Source organism: Nematolebias whitei, chromosome 9 (genome assembly GCF_014905685.2).
Source record: "Nematolebias whitei isolate Nwh7 chromosome 9, NemWhi1, whole genome shotgun sequence".
Taxonomy (NCBI): Eukaryota; Metazoa; Chordata; class Actinopteri; order Cyprinodontiformes; family Rivulidae; genus Nematolebias; species Nematolebias whitei.
In genome coordinates this window covers 6,765,466-6,790,418 of record NC_056506.1, presented here as the reverse complement: position 1 = coordinate 6,790,418, position 24,953 = coordinate 6,765,466, and the positions used below count along the sequence as shown (strand labels likewise).

Genomic DNA, 24,953 nt, shown 5'->3' with positions numbered 1-24,953 from the left:
GTTCCAAAAACACGACTGAAGCTCCGAGGAGATGGGGCGTTTTCAGTCATGGGTCCCAAACTGTGGAACAACCTACCCCCAAACATTAGGCATGCCACCTCCCTTCCTGTGTTCAAATCCCTTCTAAAAACTTATCTGTTCTCTCTGGCGTTTCATACTGTGTGAGTTGATTTAGTATATCTTGTTCCATGTCTTCATTTTAATGCTGTTGTTTTAAATTTTTAAGGTATATTCTTACTGCTTTTTATTTCTTAGTGTTACCCTTAGTGTTAAGCACTTTGATAACAGTCTATCTGTTTTAAATTGTGCTCTATAAATAAATATGACTTGACTTGACTTGACAACTGGTCCAGAATGCCCGATTTCAACACCAGATGATCTGTTCCCGATTTTTAACCAGTACAGGCAAAAGAGAGCACATTACACCAGTTTTGGCCTCACTGCACTGGTTACCGGTTCACTTTCGAATCCAGTTCAAAATACTCCTGTATGTCTACAAATCACTGAACAGTACCCCCCCCCCCCATCTCTCTGATTTGCTACAACCGTATGTCCCACCATGCTCCCTGAGGTCAGCGGACCAGTTGCACCTCACAGTTCCAGGAACTCGTCTTAAGCGCAGAGGTGACAGGGCCTTCTCTGTAGCAGGACCAAGACTCTGGAACGAGTTACCTCTGCTTGTCAGACAGGCCCCCTCCCTCTTGGTTTTTAAGTCCCATTTAAAAACTCACTACTTTTCAATAGCTTTCAACACCAGATGATCTGTGTTTTGATCCTGTATGCTCCAAACTGGTTTGTCGTCATTATCTGCATCGTTTTTTGTCTGTATTCTGATTTACCTCATTTTGTATTTTGCTTTGTGTGTTACCTGTTGTTTTGTCTGTACAGCACTTTGGTTGGCTTTGTAGCTGTTTTAAGTGCTTTATAAATAAAGTGGTATGGTATGGTATGTTTTCCACTTAAATTTGGTGATGTGTCCGTTGTGACATTGTTTCTCCACAGAAGCTTCATTCTCTCGATGACAGCAGGTGGTTACAAAAATCCTTTCCCCGTGTTTTTCCTTTCATAGACTTCAGGGTCAAAACACCTCCATTATCTCAAAACTGTTGTTAATCCCGCAGATAAAAAATAGGAGCTGAGCAGTCCTTTACATCATTACTTTCGTCCAGTGCTAACAAATCGTAACTTAACGGTATCTGCTTTTTAGCTTATTTTGATAGCTATATCTTCATCAATCAGTTCCACAAGGCGAGTCACAGTCCTGTGTGAAAAACTGATTTTTCCTAACTTATCTTGGCCCTCAGGACACAATAGACCTGCTCTGTTTTTATCATGCTTTCTTAAAAAAAAATTTTAAAAAAAATGCCATTGGTGAAAGGCTTGCTAACATAGTTAGTGGTTAGCAAAGTGTACTCTATGAAAATTGCGACCGTTTCTTGGCATAAAAACGGCCTTTGATTGGACCTCAGTAAAACAATATGTTGTTGTTCACTCCATATTAAACACTTGGCACTCACTGTACACTTGTCTTTTGTTTGATAAACTCATTTTTACAGGAGTTTGTAGGGCAAATTAAAAATAAAAGTGTAGAAGAAGAAATTACTTCTCCACTGTTACTTTGCCTCTATTACACGCAAGTTTCTGTTGTGCGGCTCTACTAGGGAAATGCGGGAACTAAAGGTAAAACGACAGCAGGAATTTTTCCCTATTAAATCCCATTTTTAAATATAATTTGGATCAGTGGTGATTTTCACCTTTTTGGGGGTGCTTAAGCACCCCTAAATTTTAACTCAGCACCCCTGAAAAATAAAGTAAAAAACAAAACAAACAAACAAAAAAAAATATATATATATATATAATTTTTTTTTTTTTTTTTTTTTAATTGTCCAAATTTTGGACAATTTTGGCAGGCCAATTAAAAAGCCCCATGGGTATAAGTATACATATAAGTATACGGTCTGCGGACCGGGGTTTGCCCATGCCTGATATAGTACCAAGTCACAACAGAAGTCACCTCAGGGCACTGCACAGAAACGTTCTTATATACAAAAAAAAACAAGTTAACATTATTTATCTGAGGAGCAGACTGCTTTGAATTTAACTTCATCACAGAACTCATCTTGAGCAAGCATGAAGGTGACAGTGGAAAGGAAAAACTCCCTCATGAAGAAGAAACCTCTAGCACAGGCATAGGCAAACCCCGGCCTGCAGGTTTCCGTTGGACTTTTTAATTGGCCTGTCAAACTTATCCAAATTACATTTAAAAAACTGCATTTAATAAGAAAAAAAAAAAGCTGGATTTAGTTTTACCTGTAGTACCACATTTCCCCAATAGATGGTGCACTGCAGACACTAACGTTTATTGGAGGTAAAGTAAAATTGAAGTACAGTAATCTTCTTCTAAACATTTGATTGTTGTACATGATGATTGATTGGCTTGGATGGGTGTGTTTTGCATGTGTTAAAAGCCTACTTTTGAGATTCCAACAGGAGGTTGGCTTGAAACACAGCTGTAAAGGCTACCTATGGGACACATCTGGTTGGCAAGACTTAGACTGAGGAAGTCCTCTGGGTGGAGGACGAAACATTTCTCACTTAAAAAAACTGGTCCAGATGAAGTAATCTTATTCTTCTTTTTCACTTTTTTGCTTTGCCCTATGAACCCTTCTTTAAAAACAAGCTTATCATAGAAAAAAGTGGACAGTGAGTGCTAAGTGTTTAATACGGCGTGGACAACAAAATAGTGTCTCACTGAGGTCCAATCAAAGGCTGCATATATGCCAAGAAACTGTTGCAGTTTTCAAAGAGTATAATATCAGCCATCACTTTGCTAAATGCTAATTATGCTAGCAAGCCTTTCTCCTAAGGTGAGTTTTTAAAATAATGCATGGTAAAGTAAAAAAAGTAATGACGTAAAGGAAACCGCTCAGCTCCTAGTTTTTATCTGTGGGATTAACGACAGGTTTGAAATAACGGAGGAGTTTTGACCCTGGAGTCTCTGAAAGGAAAAACATGGGGAGAGGATTTTTATAACCAGGTGCATGCTGTCATCAATAGAATTAACTTATCTGGAGTAAACTTCCTAATATCACAATGGATGGATCACGAAATTTAACTAAAAAACGTTGGGCTGCTGAAAAGAATCCAGGATAAAGTGAAAGAGGAAAACCCAGACCAGGATGTTATTTTTCTTCATTGCATCATCCATCAGGAATCACTTTGTAAGTCATGCTATATGTGTGAAACTGTTATTTGTGTGTGAATTGTAAAAAAAAAAAATGTAAAAGACAAAACCTTGTGTGTGAATTATTGTCTAGATACTCTGCTGTGATGCTGCATAAGAGGAGCTGCAGAAGTGATGTCGTTGGCTTCCATTCCCATCCTGCTACAGCTGACCTGCTGTCATCCAGGTCTCCCTTGAAAAAGAGGTTTTTAATCTCAATGTGTTTTTTATCCTGGTAAAATAAAGGTAAAATAAAAAATAAAAAACTTTAGCTCCCGTAGTTGTAAAAATTTTGTGAGGAGTTTAAAGAGAGAGGCTGCCACTTTATTTTGACTTCTCTCGAGTTTTTCATTAGCATCTTGAGGTAAGAGATGTGTGCTTTTGGCCTGGGCTCGCCCTGAAGTTGGTAAGACTCCACAAAGTCAATAATTTCACTATTGTAAATAAAATCACTGTTCTATCATATAATCCAGACTCCATGGCTGCTTGAGTGGTGCATAAGGTGGAATCGCCCATAATTAATTATGTTCCGGTGGCTGTTATTGAGCCGGGGTGTAACATCACATAAACACTCCATTCATCTGTTCCTGGCCCAGTCCTTTGCTCCAATTTTAGAACCCTGTGTGGCCCGTGAGTCCAAACGTTTGCCCACCCCTGTTCTAGCAGAACCAGGCTCAGGACAAGCAGCCATTTGCTTCGACCAGCTGTGTTTGAGAGGAACAGGAAAGAGGAACAGATACACAATGGCAGGTCAAGAATCACATGTTAAGATAGAAATAGTATCAAATGAAAACTATTCAATTTTAACTATTCATTTAAGGAAATGAGGTCAATTTGTCCTCTAGTAGTCTAAGCCAATAGCAGCATAACAAGCAAACCCTAATTATAGGCTTTATTAAAAAGGAACGTCTTAAGCCCAGTCTTAAAACTGGACAATGTGTCAGCTTCATGGACAGAAAATGGAAGTTGGTTCCACAAGAGAGGAGCATGACAGTTTGAGAACAAAGTGCTCTGTTAGGAAAATATTGAAGAATAAGATCTTAAATATAAGATGGAGCTAGGTTGTTGAGAGCTTTGTACTTTGTAGGTTAGAAGTAAAATTTTGAATCAAATTCTTTGACAGGGAGCCAATGGAGAGAAGCTAAAACTGGAGAGATATGATCTCTCCTACTAACTCCAGTTAAGACTCTGGCAGCAGCATTTTGGATCAACTCAAGATGTTTTAAAGAAGTATTTGGACACCCAGATAATAAACCATTGCAATAGTCCAGTCTAGACGTGACAAATGCATGGACCAGTTTTTCTGCATAATTTATAGATGAGATGTTTCTAATTTTAGTGATATTACACAGATTGAAGAAGGCAATTCTAGTAATGTTTTTAATGTGGTGGTTAAAAGACATGTCCTGATCAAAAATAACACCAACATTTTTAACATTAGAGCTGGAGGCCAGATTAATGTCATCCAAGGAGGGAGAAAGACTGAAATTTTTATTCCTAAAACGCTCAGGTCCAAAAACCAAAACCTCAATCTTGTCTGTATTCAAAAAAAGAAAATTTAGGGTCATCCAGGTCTTTATGTATTTTTTAATGCCTTTTTTAATTTTTATGTTTAGTTGTATTTTTTATGTGAACCAAAGGACGTAGCCACCATCCTGAATGAGTCAAACAATTTGACATTTGAATATGTGCTATAAGAAATATGCAAGTGTAGTTTAGCAGAAAAAAATGGCAGAAGAAGAAATAGAATCTTGATGCACACCAATAATAGAAAAACTGTCTTACCAGAGCTACAGTTAGTGGAGATATGTGTCCTGTTGAAAAGGCATGTTGAACTGACACTTGTCCAGTATTGCTTATACCACAAAAATAAATATCATCGTTACCCTGAGACAAGACAAATAAACAAATAATTAAATTTTAAACAGAACAGAAATATGTATTTCATGATATTACAATCTATGGAAAAGCTAACTGAAAACAGAAAAACTTTTCTGAATCCATATCACACTGGTATAAGTTCATTTAAAATAGTGAAAAGTAGAGAGTTCACAAGATGGCAGCAGAGCATTAGTGACGTTTTGCTGGACTCCCGTCAGACCCACCTGACAAGCTGCCTTTATGTTTAAATTTCCACTTTCTCTGTGGTGAAATCGTTTTCTGAAGTTGGTGTTGTCGCTGGAATTTTACAATGGAGCTGTAATATGGCCTCTAAATAGAAAAAATCTAAGACTGTGATGCCCCTGCCCACGTGACCCAGAGATACTGTTTCAGCCCCTGTCCAAGGTGAACCTGCTGCAGCAGATGGGATGACTTCAACAAGTGTATCGTCTCTGCCTTCGCCGTCTTCTGGAGAGACAGCTGGGTTAGCTCTGAAGTCAGACATTCTGGTATTAATTAAGTCTGAAGTTGTGGCGATAATTAGGATGGAAATGAAAGCAACCCTAATGGATGGTTTTAATTTTATTAGGAGCAAATTACAAGCAGTGAGAGAGAAGCTTTCTGTAAACATTGCATTGCTCAGAGCTGAACTTGACCAAGTTAAACTAAATATCACACAGGTTGAAAATGGACACTGTGTGCTCAGATGAGGTGGAGGCTCTCCGCGGAACTGTGATGGAATTAAAATCTGAACTGGAGGGGATGAAGAAGTTTGAATCTGTGGAGGGGAATATGAAATGTAACAATATTAGGATTGTTGGAGTTCCTGAGCTGCCAGACCCATGCACATCTTAAGTGTTAGCCAAAATCCTAATGGAGGTGCTGGAGCTTGACAAGTCACCATTGATTGATCACGTACACCAGACACTGGGCAGGAGAGGCTCGGATGATAAATTGAGAGCTATCGGGGCCAGGCTACATTATTATCAGGATTGCCTGGAGATATTATACCAAACACGTAGCAGAGGCCCGATCCACTTCAAAGAATCATGCATATTCATCGCAGGCTACACACCAAGCAGGACAAAGGCATGAGCAGCATTCACGGAGGTGAGGTGACTCCTGCAGAACCATGCAGGTGTATGGACTTCTTTTTCCTGCACGGCTTCGCATCACGCAAGGTGGGACAGACAAGGTGTTTGTTGACTCCGACAAAGCTACAGAATACGTCACTTCACCACTTGCTCTTGTCAAGGGCGAACACTTTTCCCCTCCTCTCCCTCTTCTGCTTTGCTTTTGCTCTATCAAGTCTGTGAAACTGTTTCAGAGCCTCTCTTTACATATCTTCCGAACCATAATTTTTACTATGGATCTGGTCAGCTGGTCTCTCAATGAAATTGATAAAATTTTCTCGACAAGAAGACAAGCTTCAGGTGAGTCGACTTGCCCTAGTGACACATGCAGCTGGATATGTCATGGATTCCTGGGGCCATTAGAAGGTGGTGGTTTTGGGTGGCCCTCCTCTCTTGGACCAGTTTTGGCCCCCCATTTGGTGGGTCGTGCTCCCCCCCGGTGGTGGTCCCCCCGGCCGCCGGTGCATTGGCGGCTCTCAGCAGCTGGGGCTGGGTGGTGGGGTGTGTGCAGGCCCGCCCTGGTGGCTGCCTGTGGGGGCCTGGGTGCCCTGGCTCTGTTGGGCCTCTGTTGGGGGGTGGTATGACCTCTGGACTCGGGGCTTGGTGTCCATGGCCGGATCCACTCTGGAGGGGCAGGTTGCCGACGGGGCATGTTGACTCGTCGCTACGGCCTCCTGGGGGTTTCTGCATTGTGGTTGCTGGGGATCGCCCGGGGCTTCCCTTTGCTTCTCTCTGTGTGGTGCGGGTGTCCCTGTTGGGGGACTACCGGAGTTCCGGGCTTGGGGGCCGCTGTGTGTCTGTGGTTCCGGGCTTCCCTGTGTTACCTTCGTGTCCTACGGGGACGGGTTTATGGGTCCTCACATCCACTATTGAACATTTTTATGAGAAACCTTATAGTGATACGCATGCTCACACAGGTGTTTAGATTCAGGTGTTTATCAGATACACACTCAGTTGGGTTGTGGTGGCCATCAAATATATATTGTATTACCATGTAATGTATAAAATACTTTCTAATGATGTTATAACTATCATTATATAAGTTGTTTGTTGTTGTGGTTTCTTGGTTTTGTCTGGGTTTTTTTTCTCATTCCGTAGGTCTAGAGGCAGACTTCAATGATGTTGATTTGTGTTCTCTTTATCCCTCTCTCTCTCCTCTATTCCTATCTCCTTCTTTACATTTTAACTTTTCTCTCACTTTTCTGCTTTGTTATCTTCTTTGTTTTCCGTCCCCATGTTCATTACATCTGAAACAAACCCAAAGCATATTCTAATAAAATCTAATTTATATATCAAGTGGAGCATTAAGACCATGCTCTGCTTGTGAAAGTAAATCTTTGACACTCAGACAATAATTCTAAGTGTCACAATGCCAGACAGGACAAGGGAAAAAAAAAAAAAGAACTCCTACAGTGCCTCTGGGGTGTCCTTGGACACATTCACTGCTCTTGTCATCTCCCCTCCCCTGCGGAATGTCTGCATTACTATGTGCCTATGTGCGGGGGTGTTTTTTCAATCTCATGCTTTCTTTCCTCAGCCAAGAAGTGAGAGTTTGATAGGATTTTTTTTTGCCTCCAAATCCTATACATATGTCACTTCATTACTTTTTGTCCGTCTAAACAGGTCTCACTTGTAAATGAGTCTTGAGGCTCAATGTGATTTATTTGTGTAAATAAAGGTGGAATAAAAAAAAAACAATTAAAGCTGCAAGCATCATTGGAGGCCCTCGCAGCAAAGCGCCGCTCCGGCCTTACGGGAGCTCCAGCTAATCCACCCAGTCGCCATCGTGAGCACTCTCGTGCCAATTCCGCACGCGTTCACCACGGGGTGCATTTCCCGAATATTAAACATGGCCTTCCGTCCATATCGTTACTTGTCCAGCTTCAGGTCTTACAAGTATAGGCAAAATCTGACCTTGCAGACAGGAGTTATGGTGACTTCCTGTTTTGTGGCGAATGTTTGACAATGACTTCCTTTATGCTTTTCAACATGTCATGTGTGGTAATCAACAGTTAGTGAACAAAGTTTCAGTCTAATATCTTACACAGTGTGAAGCTGGAAGTGTCATCCAATAATCAACAGTTTATTCTCTGAGTAGGTGGGGCTTAAGTGATGTCATCAATACAAATGCGTCTACAAGTGCTCATTGATTAGGCACAAAAACTCAGGATCAGATTGTATGATGTATCATTGAGATATAACTTTTGGAATAATGTAGAGGGTGCAATGGAGTCCAATGTTAAAGAACAATATCAGTGTGTGTAGAAATGTTCACTAATGACGTACCAAAAATCTTTCCAAGATCGGATGATATTTCACTGAGATATAACTCTTGGAATAATCTAAGGGGCGCACTTGAGTCATATGTTAAACCACAATATCGGTGTGTCTAGATGTAGTCACTGATTATGCACAAAAATTCAGGTTCACATAGGATGATATTTCACTGAGATATAACTGTTGGAATAATCTAGGGGCACACTTGAGTCAAATTTTAAAGAACAATATCAACGTGTCTATAAGTGCTCACTGATCACACAGATAAAATCTGGTACAAATTGGGTGATATTTCACTGAGATATAACTGTTGGAATAATGTAGGGGACGCACTGGAGTCAAAAGTTAAACAACAATACCAGTGTGTCTAGAAGTGCTCACTAATGATGTACCCAAAATATCCTGATGCATGCTCAATAATCCAGGTAGAAAAATCTAAAAAAGTTAAATCTGGTCCTCTGGACATTCAAAAAAACAAAACAAAGCAAATCAACAAAAAATGTAGAAATGTTTCGTCTCTCATCCGAGAGACTTCCTCAGTCTGAGGAGCTGTATTCAGCTCAGTCTCTTAAATAGCACCGTCTCAGAGTGGATCAACCAGTTTTGCTGCTGACAACCAAAACCAGCTGATCACATGCTCAAGAAGGACCATCAGCCTAACAATGGATCATTAGCACACTGATGGCTGTTTACTGTTCACAGAGGGCTGAGTGATACTAGCAATCACAGCATTGTAAGAGGGGGACAGTTGAACCCGGAGGCCTCCACCCCTGTTTAACGATGGACGATTTCTTTTCACAAAGATGGCCTCCTTTACTCCTCTCTCAAACCATCGTTCCTCTCTGTCCAAGATGTGAACATCTTCATCCCTGAAAGAGTGACCACTGGCCTGGAGATGAGTGTAGAAAGCAGAGTCCTGGCCTGATGATGTTGATCTTCTGTGCTGGGCCATCCTTTTGGCCAATGGCAGTTTTGTTTCCCCAATGTAAGACTGATCACAGCCCTCCTGACACTGAACAGCATACACAACATTACTCTGTTTGTGCCGGGGGACTGGATCTTTGGGATGAACCAGTTTTTGCCGTAATGTATTTTGGGGTTTAAAAGCCACTGGGACGTTATGTTTAGAAAATAAACGTCTCAGTTTCTCTGATACCCCCTCAACATATGGAATGACCACTGGTCTGGGTCTGGGTTCCTCCTTTTCACCTGTTGGCTGACTGGAGTCCTGTTTGGGTTTCTTCTCTGCTTTCAGGAAGGCCCAGTTAGGATATCCACATTGCTCTAGAGCCTGTCTTGTGTGGGATTTCTCCTTCTGCCTTGCTCCCGAGCTAGTGGGGACGCTGTCTGCTCTGTGATACAGAGTCCTGATGACTTCTAACTTGTGCTCCAAAGGGTGATGGGAGTCAAACTGCAAATACTGGTCTGTGTGGGTGGTTTTGCGGTATACCTCAGTTTGCAAATGTCCTCTATCAGAGACTGAGACCTCACAGTCCAAGAAAGCCAACCTGCCATTTTTTACATCTTCTCGTGTGAACTTGATGTATTTATCCACAGAGTTGATGTGGTCAGTAAAATGTTGGACTTCCTGAGATTTGATTTTAACCCAGGTGTCGTCAGCATACCTGAACCAATGACTTGGTGGTGTCCCTGAAAAGTACGTCAAGGCTCTCTTTTCTACCTCCTCCATGTACAGGTTGGCAACAATAGGAGAAACTGGAGACCCCATAGCACACAAATGTTTCTGCCTATAATATTGCTCCCCATATGTGAAGTAGGTTGACTGCAGGCACAGTTTCAAGAGTTGACACAGTTGTTCTGTGGAAAGTGTGGTTCTACTGCTCAGAGTGGTGTCTGATTTTTATTTTAAACTGACCACCTCTACTGCATCATCAACAGGAATGCATGTAAAGAGTGATGTGACATCAAAAGAGACCATTGTTTCATCAGTCTCCATGATGACATCCCTCACCTTGTCCACAAAGTCCATGGTGTTCTGTATGTGGTGTTCTGGGCTGCCAACTAAAGGGATGAGTACAGACGCCAGATATTTGGAAACATTGTAAGTGACAGAGTTAATCATACTAACAATTGGTCTTAAAGGTACACCTTGTTTGTGGATTTTAGGTAAACCATACAGACTAGGTGTGGCCTCCCCTGGGTACAGTCTATGGAACAGAATACGGTCAATAGCCTTGTCCTGCTCCAAATTTTTCAGGAAATCTACTAACTTCTTCTTGTAACCACTTCCTGGATCTCTTTTCAGAGGTTCATAAGTGGTTAAGTCACTAAGGAGTGTCATACCTTTCTCATGATAGTCTTTCTGGTTCAAAATCACTGTGCACCTTCCTTTGTCTGTGTCTCCTGTCTCCTTCCTTTGTGCAGTGATTTTGAACCAGAAAGACTATCATGAGAAAGTTATGACACACTTAGTCTGTATGGTTTACCTAAAATCCACAAACAAGGTGTACCTTTAAGACCAATTGTTAGTATGATTAACTCTGTCACTTACAATGTTTCCAAATATCTGGCGTCTGTACTCATCCCTTTAGTTGGCAGCTCAGAACACTACATACAGAACATCATGGACTTTGTGGATAAGGTGAGGGATGTCATCATGGAGACTGATGAAACAATGGTCTCTTTTGATGTCACATCACTCTTTACATGCATTCCTGTTGATGATGCAGTAGAGGTTGTCAGTTTAAAATAAAAATCAGACACCACTCTGAGCAGCAGAACCACACTTTCCACAGAACAACTGTGTCAACTCTTGAAACTGCCTGCAGTCAACCTACTTCACATATGGGGAGCAATATTATAGGCAGAAACATGGGTGTGCTATGGGGTCTCCAGTTTCTCCTATTGTTGCCAACCTGTACATGGAGGAGGTAGAAAAGAGAGCCTTGACGTTGTTGGATTTCATATTTTTATACCTTTTTATATTTCCTATCAAGCATTCAAATGTCATGTTATACAAAGTGTGTGCGTGCCTTTCTTCACGGGTTGAACTATATTTATAGAAAATGTTTACTAATTCTAACTATTTTACCTTTACATATAATCTTATATTAGCTAATGATAATTTTACAAGTTCACATTTGATATCTTACAAGCAGGTAAGATACTGACTAACTCCAGGGAAGAGTCCTTCTTTGTTCTCTGAGCATGTGGTGGCCTGGCCGCTCACACACACAAACACACTGACTGATTAACATAAATAAAACTAGAACACATTTCTTTAATTTAGACTTAATATAGTTTGACTAAGTAAAATCCCTCACGTCCGTATGATAATAACAATTAGCATTTAATCGTTTAACCATTGTTTGATACAGGTTCAGTTTAGATGAGAGGACACAGGTTTAATCTTCACAGTAAGTTACAAGAGAGTTTTGCTAGATGTGGGGGCAGGGTGACTTCAACTGAACTGAAACACAAGTATAAGCCAGAGGGATCAATTAAGAACACATAAACATGAGTTAGGTAATAATGAATAGTTATTAATTATTCCTAGAAAGAAACAACTTTAACTCAAATCATTTGGTATCAATAAGGTATAATCAAGTTAAACTGAAACAGAGCTAAAACAAAGAACCAATTTCAGTGAGCCATAAAAATCCTTATCTATGGAATGTGGACATTAATGTCCTTGGCAGAGCAAAGCAGCACAGTATCCATAGCAACCTTTTTGTCTAAACTAATCAGAGGACTAGCCTTCTCAAACTTTGATAAAACCCAGGAACAACAAGCAGGAAGCAGCATTTGCTGGGGAGAACTCTTCTGTTCAGGTTGGTTCGGGTAAATGCCCATGTATGCATATATGTATCTTGATTTTATGAACTCTGAATACTTGTAACCCGTTGTCAAATAAATCTTTTGAACTAAGGTGACCGTCTCAGCTGTTTTGAACACGATTGTGGCAGAAAGCCACAACAGATGGTGACCCCGACGGTGCAGCTGGTGGACACACGGATTGGATCGATTTGGTGCTGACCACCCACATAGAGAACTGGGCCCATCATATATTCTACTAACAGGTAAGCAGGTTTACCTAAGTTGGCCGAAAGGCCCAAAAAACTCCGCTATTCGGCCGTAAACCAAATTAAATCTTCCTCTGTGGGTGTTTAATACCATCTCCGGAAATAAAGATGGTTGTTAAGCTAATTTACGGTGATTAGTAGTACTTCTGACGAACGGATTACGCGTATTCAGACACTTTGGGTGTTATACGTTGCGTGCGTGTGCGTGCGTGTCCTTTGCACGGCTTAGTTTAACATTTAAGTGTATTTTGTAGATAGCTACACGATATAGAATCGTGGCGGAGGGTGGCCAGTGGGCCTGCCGTTAAGACGTTCCCTTTTTCAGCGGTGGTGGTTCAACAAACCGTCCCTCTGACGAGAGAGACGGGAACCGGGTCGGGGACCTGCAGCTACGATACGCGTCTTCCGTGATGGAGTGTTGACTGCCCATCAAATTAGACGCCATTAATAATTTTGTTCAAAGGGGAACGTCAAGTCTGGGACTTAGGTAGTTTTACCAAATTTCCTGTGATCAGGGATCACATTAGGGTTAGGATGTTGTAATAACTATTGTTTGCGCCGTGTTTTCTATGTTGTGTAAAGGCTTCAAGGCCGGAGGCGTTGAGGGAGACGAAACAATAGGAAAAAGAAAAAAGAGGGGGGAGTGAGCATGTCTGAGTCTGTGTGTCGGGGCGAAGCGAAAGGTTACTTTTTTCTTTTTTCTGTGTGTGTGTCTTTGGGTGAGTGGAGCTTCCATATCCTGACCGAAAGGGGCGCTGTTGTATAAAGCAATTACAAGTCTTGACTTACTGAGTTTCAGACTTGTGAATTGTTTTTTTCTCATCAGGGGCCAGGAGTGCATGAGAATAAAAACACTTGAATGCCAGAGTGTGTGAATTGTGTCAGCAGATATGGAGCTCATAAATGAGAAACATGTGACTCATGTGGAAAGTCTACATGATCAATACATGAGTTAAGAGCATATTGGTGAACAATCTAAAAGATATGGAAAATTTTTGAATATGTAATAAGTATAAACGTGCACACAATATGGGAGTTATCTAAAAAAAAACAGAGGCAATTAGCTAAAGACCAGCAGACCAATAGCTAAAACAAGCAGAAATAATCTTAAAGTACCAGAAGTAAGTGGGTAGAGCTTGGTTTTCCTGAATTGGGCTGTAAAAGTTGGATTAATTTAAAAGGAAAGGTGGAATTAGCTGATATTGGCATGAAACAGCTAAATAGTATCTGAAATGTAAGCAGAAATATCTGAATCTTCCAAACATTAGCTGAAAGGAGCACAATGTTCAGAAATTAGCAGAAATAAGTCAGTAGAAGTACAAAAACTTTGAAGTAAGCTGAATACAGCTTAAAAGAGGGAGGAGGACATACTCTGTCTGGAGGTGGTACATCATCAGGTAGGCTAGGAAGCAGCCTGACAGGTGGTCAGAGGTTGGACCAGGTAAAACAAGGGTGAGCAGAGAGGAGGTCGTTGGCTGAACATTCTTAATGCTCTCATTTTAGGGGTGATCTTGGCAGGAGGAGATCTGAACGTCATTTTCAGTCGCTGAACGTTGGGAGAGAAATGTAATACATCGTTTAAAATAGGAAGAATGATAAGCAGCTGATTAGACCACAGCTGTCGGAGGCCAGACATAAACGGGGATAAGAGAGCGAGGTCAAAAAACATTTGTGTGTTCAATCAGTGTCAGAGGTAAAGGAGGAGGCAGTGACCTCTGGAACAGTTGATCTGCAGCAATGGTTTGAAACTTAAGGCCAGAGGGCCAGAGGGGGACATCCCGTGTACGAGCGGTAATTAACCGAGAGATGGAGTCAGAGGGAGTCAGCTGGAGGTATTGTTGGAACAGCTCGCTGTGTGGGAAGATGAAGATGGCAGACAGCCACTCACTAAGCGGGCGAGGGACAGAGGTAAATTGATAACAAACGTACTGAACAGACATGCAAAGGTAGAGAGCTGCTGACAGAGAGCTGCTGACATGATGCAGAGAAGGAAGGTAGATGGTTGAGATGTCAAAGAGACCAAGTGGAAGAGCAGCAAGGCTCGCAGCATTGGTGCTGGGTTCAAACTGTTTTATCAGGGTGTGGATAGAAAGAGAAATGGAGTAGGGGTGGTCTTGGAGGAAGTGAGGAGTAGGTCTGACAAAGGCTTGAGAGGAAATAAGGAGGATGATTCGTTGTGGTGACTTCTGAAAAGGGAAAAGCCGAAGGAAGAAGGAGAAATAAACATCATAAACAGGTCAAATTAAGTTTAAGCATTTCTGGATGACACATTGTAAACAAATTAGTCACAATTTCTTCTTGGAATTGACAATAAAATCAGGTTTTAAATTCAACTAAAAAAACGACAGAATGTAAAATAAGTAATAAACAAAATCCTTGACACTTGTAAAATTAAGAAAAAAAATTATTCTGGTCAAAGAAACTCTTAACTAAACACAAATTGAAATGCTTGGGTTACATAAATCAGTCTTAACTAAACTCAAATTGAAAGGCTTGGGTTAAATTAATCAGTCTAAAGGACTTTTGAAAATGTTGTTTAGAGTTTAGGAGCTGTTCCCTTCTAAGAGCTACCTGAACTAGGTTATTTATGGGAAACCAACAATTCTAGTGGGTAAATGAAATGACTTTGAACATCTTGAGATTTCACACAGGTCCTATGAGTGCATAAGGAGAACAGAGTTGAGTACATGGTGAGTTTAAGAAGTTGTGCTTTGTGAACAAAGGTGCATGTAGATGTTTTGTGCAGTGATAATGGTCTCTGTGATATCTTGAAGTGTAGACATAGTCTTAATTGAATTAGAAGAATTTTGTTTAGGATGCAGTGAACAAGAATAGTTATGAGATGGAAGAATTTGCAGATTTGTTATATAACAAGCAGTGATTACATATTATCATGCTGCCTAAACCTTTACAAAGTCTAAATGGATAATGTGGACCTGAGAGTGGTCCTCACTGTCAGGTGGTGAGTCGAAACGCAATATTCTAAAAGATTGAAGACATTATTTTGAATGGAATATTTTATGCAGTAGGCGTAAAGAATTGGATTGTGCAGTGCTTGATGAAAGTTTTCACTCTTATGTAACTGAGCGTTTAAAACATCTGTTGTACAATCCAGGACACCAGAATGACTCTGTTGAAGGTAAACGCTGTGGTCCCAGAATAGAACTTGCTAACAGAGGATAATGTTGATAACAGATGCTTAAGGTTGAATCAGACTTTTAATAATTGGATTGTTTATTTTCCTTCTCAGCAGCCTGAGAAGACAGAGCTGTGGATTGGGGAGGTGAGTCTGGCTAGGCCCACAAAACACAGACAGGTAGTCTTCAGATACATACAGCATCCATCTGAGTGTTGATCATGACCCTCTAGTGCTGGGTGCCGTATCAGATACCAGATGTGTTCAGGTGGACGCTGAAGTTGGGTCTGGGAAACTGACCAATGGGATGGTTCAAAGAAATTGTCAGCCGAACAATATGACTTTTCACTATGGAAACAAAGCAAAGAGCTATCAGTCAAACAACAAACTGAATTAACTGTCCAGAGGGGGTCCTGGATTTTGTCAACAGCGGGAACATCCAGTCAAGTCTCGCTGTATGCTGAGCTATGAACTGTTGCACAAAGCTGAACTGGTCTCCAGACCAAGGGAGACAAACTGAAGACTGAAAGGATGAAAGAAAAAACTGGTGGTCAATCTGTCCAAGGTCACTAACAACAGCTGCAGCCTGACGGAGGTGTCAACCCCGCATTTGGTCTGTGATAGTCATCCGAGTGCCTTGGGGTCGTGATCAAAACTGCAGTTGGCTTTGATAATAATCACTCACATAGGCTCATTTTAAGACAGGTGACACAACATGACACAGAAGTACTGATGTGGGGGTGCTAGATGATTCGCCCTTTTCCAATTGCTCTGAGATGAAAGTTGTTTTATTACCTCTAAACCTAATCAAACAATAAATAATGCTCCCCACCCCTGAGCATAATATTGACTTTTTAACTTTTCATTTATACAGGTCACGAAGTCTCGTTCCAGAGAAAACCTGTACCTAAGACCTGATTCGGAGAGAGTTCACTAATGTTTTCTAAAGTAATACTAAATTATTGTCTTTGCCTTGAATGAGCTCATTTGGTGGGTCTGGTTTGATACAAGGGATGAAATTTATTTAAGGGTTAACTCTTTGGAAAATTATATGAGAGCTTGGGTTATATTTAGATATTTTTTGGCAAACCCTGGATTGAATAACAGTAGGGGAAGATTTAAAACTACACCACATTTTATATTTCTGAAACTAATACTCAGAATGGGGTGTTAGTATATTACGACCGGTACTACTTCAGATTTGAAACAGAAAACTGTTTCAAAGAGGGGGAAGGTGAAGGCTGCTCTTGGCAGGAAACAGTTCATACAATGATTAGATCATTACAAAATATACAAAAAATAACTTCTTAGGGTTTTATATTTAAATGAACAGCAAAAAGCCAGTAGTGAGTCTGAAGCGTTTAAAGGATCATTTAGGATAATCACATTGACATTTGAAAATGCACTTGTATATATCAGTTTAACAAAAGTATCTTTCTCTTTCTTTGTTGTAATGTGTACAGATTCCAGAAAAGGGGGACACCCCTAGCCTGAAGTGGATTTGAGCAAAGGTTAAGGGGAAATGGGGTGATTCGGTATTTTTAAACACCACTGACTTGACTGACTGGACTGGACTTAAATAGTTTAATTGGGCTAATAAAAGGTTTCATGAACAAAGTATTTTAACCACATTTTTTCTCTTTCTCTCTCTTTTTCTTCCTTGCTCTTTCTTCCCCTCTCTAGCACAGACAGGTACCTGGAGGGAAGATTAAAGTCCTCTTGTTTCCACAGTGTTATATGTCAGTTGTTTAAACTTTTAAGGTTATATTGTATTTTGATTGATGCTGTTGGCGCAAGCGATTTAACGAAGTTACTTCCACAGGCTCCAGGAAGAGGGAGGCCGGTGTGGGGGATTGCTTATTGCAGGGTGTTGTTGTGCATTGTTGTTGTGTATGTTTAACTTTACTAATTGTAGGTAGACCTGTTGACTGCAAAGGCTTGGAAGGGTGAAAGACGAGACGAGAGAACACAGGTATCCCTGGAGAAGTCCAGTAGGTTCCTCATTTCAGTTTCAAGTGTATAGATGCATGTAAGAATAGCATTTTATTTCAGTTTTACAAGGTCTCCAGAATGAGAGTGACACCTGTTACGACCACAACCAGGGCGCCCCTGGAGAGGAGCGGAATCGATCGCTGGACCAGATGGAGGGTGATCTGAGGACAGCTCCCCGCTACACCTGAAGGAGGTGACAGGACCTTCGTGGGAGCTCACTCTTTGCCCCTTTGTTCTGGTAGGAAAAGGCAGTAGCAAACATTGGAGAAGAAGTCTCAGCTCTGCCTAAGTCGGTCAGTCAGGTGGAATGGGTAAGGACGGAAGATTACCAGCCCTGACCGTGAAGAACAGAAGACGCGTCAAACTGATTTTAGTTTTGTCCCAATGCACACACACGTCATTTAGAATGTCTGATCAGACTGATAAAGGTTCTGAGGACTTTACATGAAGATATCTCCGCGGGCCGAATCCCGCCGAGCACCAAAAGGACCCTTGTGGACGAACAAGGCCTCCCACCGCAAGCTCAAGAACCAAAGACCTGCTAGATAGTTCTGTTTAAATTGAGGGTGTTGTCTTTTCCTGTTTAATATGAGTGTCTTGTCTTTCCTTTCAGTCATTCTGAGGAACAACCAGAGAAGGGTCGTGGATTCAATTGGAAACTCTTAACTATTCAAAATTTTACTCCATTCAATTGGGCATTTCATCATTCTAAAATACCACGAGGTATTTTAAAGGTGGTTTAAAAAGAGGTCAATTTTGGTATTAGGGTGGAGTTTTACTTATTTTAGTGTGGGGCATTTATCTCTTACAAGAAGAGTTGTAGTTTTTTGTATTTTTATAAAGGTTTATGCATTTGGTATTTTTTACAGGTTTTGAAGGGTTTGAACCAGGGGTCTGGTCCAGGATGTCACGGTCAGCGGCCCCCGCTGCCCCCCCATCTGCCAAGCCTCTGCCACCTCCTTCAAGCTGCAACCAGAAACCAACATTTATATCTTCAAACTATCATCCCACAGTCTTAATCATTTCCTTCTATTTCAAGTTTCTGTCTCTGTCTGCTTTTTATATTTTTTATTGTTCTGCTTTGTGTGTGATTTTCTGTTTATCTGTTTCTGTTATGTTCCTCTCATTCCTCAGTCTGCTTCTCCACTCAGTCTTTATCATTCACACCTGTCCCTCATCAGCCACTTGCCCAGGTGCTCTCATTACTAACTCTCCCTCTGTCACATAAAAAGCCTTTCTTTCCTTCACTCCTTGTCCGGTGATTGTTCTATGTTCACAGACATCACAATCCTCTTCTGCCTTGTCTGGTTTCTGCCCCCCTGATGATCTGCTCTGCATTATTTCTGATCCAATCTGCCAAAAGTAAGTTTTGCTGCACCGACAGCCTTTTGTTTTGTTGTTAAAAAAAAAATAAATTGTTTTGGTTTTTGAACTCCTGCCTCACTCATCTCTCTGCAATTGGGTTCCAACCTCGAGGATCGTGACACAGGACCCCTGGAGGGTTGCAGTAAGTTTGGGTCACTTCCATCTGGACAAATCCAAAAAGGGGTGATCTCCCATGAATATGGGGAGATCAAAAGAGGGATTGTTGGATTTCATATTTTTATACCTTTTTATATTTCCTATCAAGCATTCAAATGTCATGTTATACAAAGTGTGTGTGTGTCTTTCTTCCAGGGTTGCACTATATTTATAGAAAATGTTTACTAATTCTAACTATTTTACCTTTACATATAATCTTATATTAGCTAATGATAATTTTACAAGTTCACATTTGATATATTACAAGCAATCAAATCATGCCAGATAGTAGACTGAATAACATAAATAAAGCTAGAACACATCTTTTTATTTTAGACTTAATATAGTTTGACTAAGTAAAATCCAACCAAAGCAACTAAACTAAAACAGAAGTATAAGAAGGATCAAGTAAGAACACGCAAACATGAGTTAGATAATAATTAATAGTTATTAATTATTCCTAGAAATAAACAACTTTAACTCAAATCATTTGGTATCACTAAGGTATAATCACGTTAAACAAACAGCTAAAACAAACGATTTCAGTGTGCCATAAACTTTTAACTAACGTCCTTCAGGGGGCGGGCTACACCAGTAACCATGGCAATTGAAGGGCTAAACCAATCAGAGGAGCCAGCTTTTCCAAGCTTTTATAAAAGCCAGAAATGACACACGCTCAGCGGGCATTTCTGGGGAAGACCAGACTGAGACGCTTCGTTCTTTAATGCTCCAAATATATGCATATATTTTATTAATGTAATTGTTTGTCTCTGAATATCTGTAACCCCTGTTTGTCAAATAAATCTTTTATACCGAGGGCGATGTCTCAGCTGTCTTGAACACGACGTGGTACCAGCCACGACAGTATGCTGTTCAGTGTCAGGAGGGCTGTGATCAGTCTTACATTGGGGAAGCAAAACAGCCACTGGCCAAAAGGATGGCCCAGCACAGAAGGTCAACATCATCAGGCCAGGACTCTGCGGTCTACACTCATTTCCAGGCCAGCGGTCACTCTTTCAGGGATGAAGATGTGCACATCCTGGATAGAGAGGAACGATGGTTTGAAAGAGGAGTAAAGGAGGCCATCTTTGTGAAAAGAAACCGTCCATCATTAAACAGGGGTAGAGGCCTCCGGGTTCAATTGTCCCCCTCTTACAATGCTGTGATTGCTAGTATCACTCAGCCCTCTGTGAATAGTAAACAGCCATCAGTGTGCTAATGATCCATTGTTAGGCTGATGGTCCTTCTTGAGCATGTGATCAGTTGGTTTTGGTTGTCAGCAGCAAAACTGGTTGACCCACTCTGAGAAGGTGCTATTTAAGAGACTGAGCTGAAAACAGCACCTCAGACTGAAGAAGTCTCTCGGACGAGAGACGAAACGTTTCTACATTTTTTGTTGTTTTGCTTTGTTTTTTTGTTTTTTTTTGAATGTCCAGAGGACCAGATTTAACTTTTTTAGATTTTTCTACCTGGATTATTGAGCATGCATCAGGATACAACAGAGAAATATGTGAAGCACATTATAATATTTCACATGATTTCAGTATAATGATTGAAAACAATAATAAAAATTGTTCATGTTCACACTTGTTAAAAATCAAATAAAACAAACTTCATTAATGGTTTGTTTTTACTTTCTTAAAAGCATAGGAAAAAACAAGGTAAATATTATTCAGAGTCTAGCCGACTCAGTCCAAGGATGGCAAATACATGAAAAACATCAGACATTATTGAAGTCAAAAGTATCTTTAAAGAATACAATTTATGGTGAGTCTGGAAGAAAACCCAAGGGTCAAGGGTCATGATTAGAGGAGTGCAGCTTCATGCAACACCTCTTCATTTGTAATGAAAATTAGATTGAAACACCTGACCAAACCACCAAAGTCCATGCTCAGTAATCCAGGTATACAATCCAACAATGTTCAGTCAGGTCATTTGGACGGTTTTTATTTTGTGCTGAGATGTTTCACCCTCAATCTGGAAGGCTTCATCAGTCTGAGGAAACACCAAACAAAACTGATTCTCTTCCAACAGCTTACTCCAAAGTGGAAAAAAAACTGTTATGTTGGTGCTAAGATGGTTTCTGGGGCACGCCCTCTCCTCTGGAGCCTGCCCTCTCCCTCGTCGACAGTCATGTCAAACTGGTTAAAAACACCAAAGTCCATGCTCAATAATCCAGCTATACAATCCAATAATGTTCAGTCAGGTCATCTGGACGGTTTATTTTTTATGCTGAGCCTGACCAGACCATTTTTACCAAAACTGTCTGAAGAATGCAAATGAGTCTCGTGTAAAAAAAAAATAAATAAAAAAAAAGCAATATCAGTGTTCAGCGGCTTTAAATGTAACAGAATTTTACTGGACCATTAAGGGATTTCACATTCCAGCTTACACAATTAACTGGACATCCATTAGCGTGTCACTGCTGGTCATAGTTGAACAATAAAATATTATTTACACACAAATTATCATAAGCCAGTATCTGATAGAAGAAAAAACAACAACAGACTGATCCGGTATAAACCAACCCCTCTCTCCTACACAAACACGGAGGGAACAAAAACATCTGTCAACTGAAAATCCACACATTTGTGCTTACCCTAGAGAACACAGTCCCAAACGTATGGGCTCCCGTCTGCCCACATATGAATGAACAAAAAATAAAAAGAGGGGAAAAAAAACCCTGCAAATTTTACGGTAAATATCAAACGTGCACCTGAAAAACGCTCCCAAATTTAGGTTTTCAACATAGACCAGAATTTATAGTAATCAATTCAGAGTGTTAATGCCATACAATAGCCCTCCAATACAAATAAAATGTTGTACATACTGCCATTAAAGGACAAAACAGCTAAATAATAAGTCAAACATAAGCTTGAGAAGAAGATTAGTTGATAGAAGCTGCTTCTATGTTTTTCTTTAGGTCCTCGCCGCCCACAGCCAAGATGATGTTCGTTCTGATGTACATCATGACTTTCTCAGGATCTGTGAACACTCTGTCTACTTGCCCATGTGAGATGTGGAGACATGCAGGAAAGAGCAGCCCGTAGCAAATTCCCTGCCGATTGCAGATTAATCTCCTTACCTCTGTAAACACTGATCGAGCTCTTGTGACGTCCGGTGTGAAGTCTGCGGTTACAGTATGTTGATTGGTAATTCCCCAAAGCTTAGCAGTCCACGGTTGCGTGCGCATTACAATATCTGCAAGCAGTCATGATAGTAATGTAATTTGGCCACAATCACTCTTGGCTTATCTCGGCCTGATCTCCTCCTGCCTGGTGTCCGGTGCGAGCAGTCGATCAGTGACACTTTGTCGAGCTTCAACACCTATGCCAACATTGTAGACACACCTGCAGGCGTACTTAATTGAAGCTTCTCAGGGAGGCCTATAATTCTCACATAACATCTTCTCATGCATCCATCCATGGTCTTGCATCTTTTTTTAAGTCCATCCAACTCATTCCTCAGCTTCGTTACGGTTCCACGCAGGTCCTTGACCTCATCTGATCAGCCAGACTGCTCGTCTGTGACTTCCTTGACATCCAGTCTTATTTGATCAATTTCCCCACTGAAAGCCATGATGTTGTTAACTACCTAATTCCTCACTGCCAACAGCTCACTCTTAATAAAGGTGAGGTCCTCTGCAAGTGCAGCCTTCATCTTCCAGCTTAAATATTGCATAAATTTTGTTTTCTGATGTGTTCCTGTTGGCGTCATCGTGCCATGATCTTAATCTTTCACTGGAGCAGTTTGCAGCTGAGTGTGAAGCGGCTGGGATGAGAATCAGCACCTCCACATCTGAGGCCATGATCCTCAGTCAGTAAAGGGTGGATTGCTCTCTTCACGTTGAGGGTGAGGTTCTGCCTCAAGTGGAGGAGTTCAAGTATCTTGGGGTTTTGTTCACAAGTGAGGGAAGAATTAAGCGTGAGATTGACAGACTGATTGGTGCAGCATCTGCAGTATTGCGGATTCTGTACTGGTCCATTGTGGTGAAGAGGGAGCTGAGCTGTAAGGCAAAGCTCTCTGTTTAACGGTCAGTCTACGTTCCTACCCTCACCTATGGTCACAAGCTCTGGGTAGTGGCCAAAAGAATGAGATTGTGGATACAGGCGGCTGAAATGAGTTTCTTCCACAATGTAGCTGGAATCTCCCTTAGAGATACCGTAGGGTGAGAATTTCAGTTATCAGGGAAGACTCGAAATAGAACCGCTGCTCCTCCTCATCGAGAGGAGCCAGTTGAGGTGGTTCAGGCATCTGGTAAGGACGCTCCCTAAGCGCCTCCCTAGGGAGGTTCTTCAGGCATGTCCGACTGGGAGGAGACCCCGGGGAAGACCCAGAACATGTTGGAGAGACTATGTCTCTCGGTTGGCCTGGGAACAAAGATGCAAGACTGTGGATGGATGCATGAGAAGATGCAATGTGAGAATTATAGGCCTCCCAGAAGAGCTGGAAGAGGTGTCTATAGAAAGAGATGTCTGGGCCTCCCTGCTCAAGCTGCTGCCACCGTTACCTGCCTTCGGAAAAAGCGGAAGATAATGGATGGATGGATGGATTTCTGTTTTCATGAAGACAGAATGTCCAACTTCAGGGCTGCCCCTTCGGTGTGTCTGGGGCCTGGTGAGGGCGGAGCCAATTCACCAGTACTGAAAGTACTGTGGACTGAGGAAGAGGCATGCAGCCCAGAGACTGCAGAGCCTGCAGTTTTCAATTTCTTTACCTTTGATGTCATCCTTTGCTCTCTCTCTCTAGTCAGCAAAAATGAGAGTGAGAATGTTGACTCCCAGGGTTTCCAGCTCAAAGGCGGTGAGAATTACCTCAAAAGGCAGTTCTTTCTGCTTTCCTTGTTTGAAATGACGGGAGCCCAGCAAAATGTGGTTTAACACATTGCCGCCATCTTGAACTCAGTGAGATTCTGTCTTAACACAGCTATAGTTTTTATGGGTAATGGGACATATCAAACCCGGCCGTAACGACAGTAGAATGGTGATTCATCATAAATTTCTAAATGAATCATAAGCTACAGTTCATTCAAAATAACAGTTGATAAAGGCTTGTTCCCTTCTGAATAACCCAATCCTTACCCTTTTGACATGGTAGCAATGTAGTTATAAGATGGCCACTATGGCAAAAAGATGCATATAAAAACTCTTAGCAACTTTGAATATAAACAGCTTTCAAAGTAATGAAATTCAAATAATTTAATTTAATAGAACTAATGTAAAAATGGTTTAAAAAATATTTATAGATGTTACATTGTTTATATTCACACGATTCCTGTGTTCAGCTTACCATTGTTTGATCATCTGAAAACCCAAAAGCTACATATCCATTAGAAGGACCTGTTATTGCAAACTGCAAGGCACCACTACTCAGAGCCATGGCCGACATAAAGAAGCAGCTAGGATTGGCTGATGGGTCACATCCTGAAGGCTGACTGAAACACACTTTTGTGACACCACAGTCTGCACTGGAGAGAGTTTTCTGAAAAAAAGAACAACATGTAACCAGTTTAGCTAGAATACCCACAGCGATACAATATTACTCTTTGCCAGCCAATCTTGATGTACAATACAAAAATGAAATAAAAACTTTATTTTGAAATTTACCTTTTTAATGAATGCCTAAATAAAAATGGCTTGACAGATTTGATACTGATTGTAACATTAACTTCATCACTCTACTTCAATATTTCAAAACAATTATCTATCTATCTATCTATCTATCTATCTATCTATCTATCTATCTAT

The 24,953-nt window shown here is 40.9% G+C and overlaps 1 protein-coding gene across 1 annotated transcript in view; it reads right to left on the bottom strand.

Annotated features, from left to right (window-relative positions):
- Positions 1-24,953, bottom strand: part of LOC119414861 (putative ferric-chelate reductase 1) — a 139,225-nt gene that overhangs the window by 97,342 nt on the left and 16,930 nt on the right. Inside the window, exons 6-7 of the mRNA XM_037681982.1 lie at positions 24,496-24,687; positions 5,009-5,110 (exon numbers count right to left, since the gene is read on the bottom strand). Coding sequence (XP_037537910.1) covers positions 5,009-5,110; positions 24,496-24,687 — 294 coding nt within the window. The remainder of the gene's footprint in view (positions 1-5,008; positions 5,111-24,495; positions 24,688-24,953) is intronic.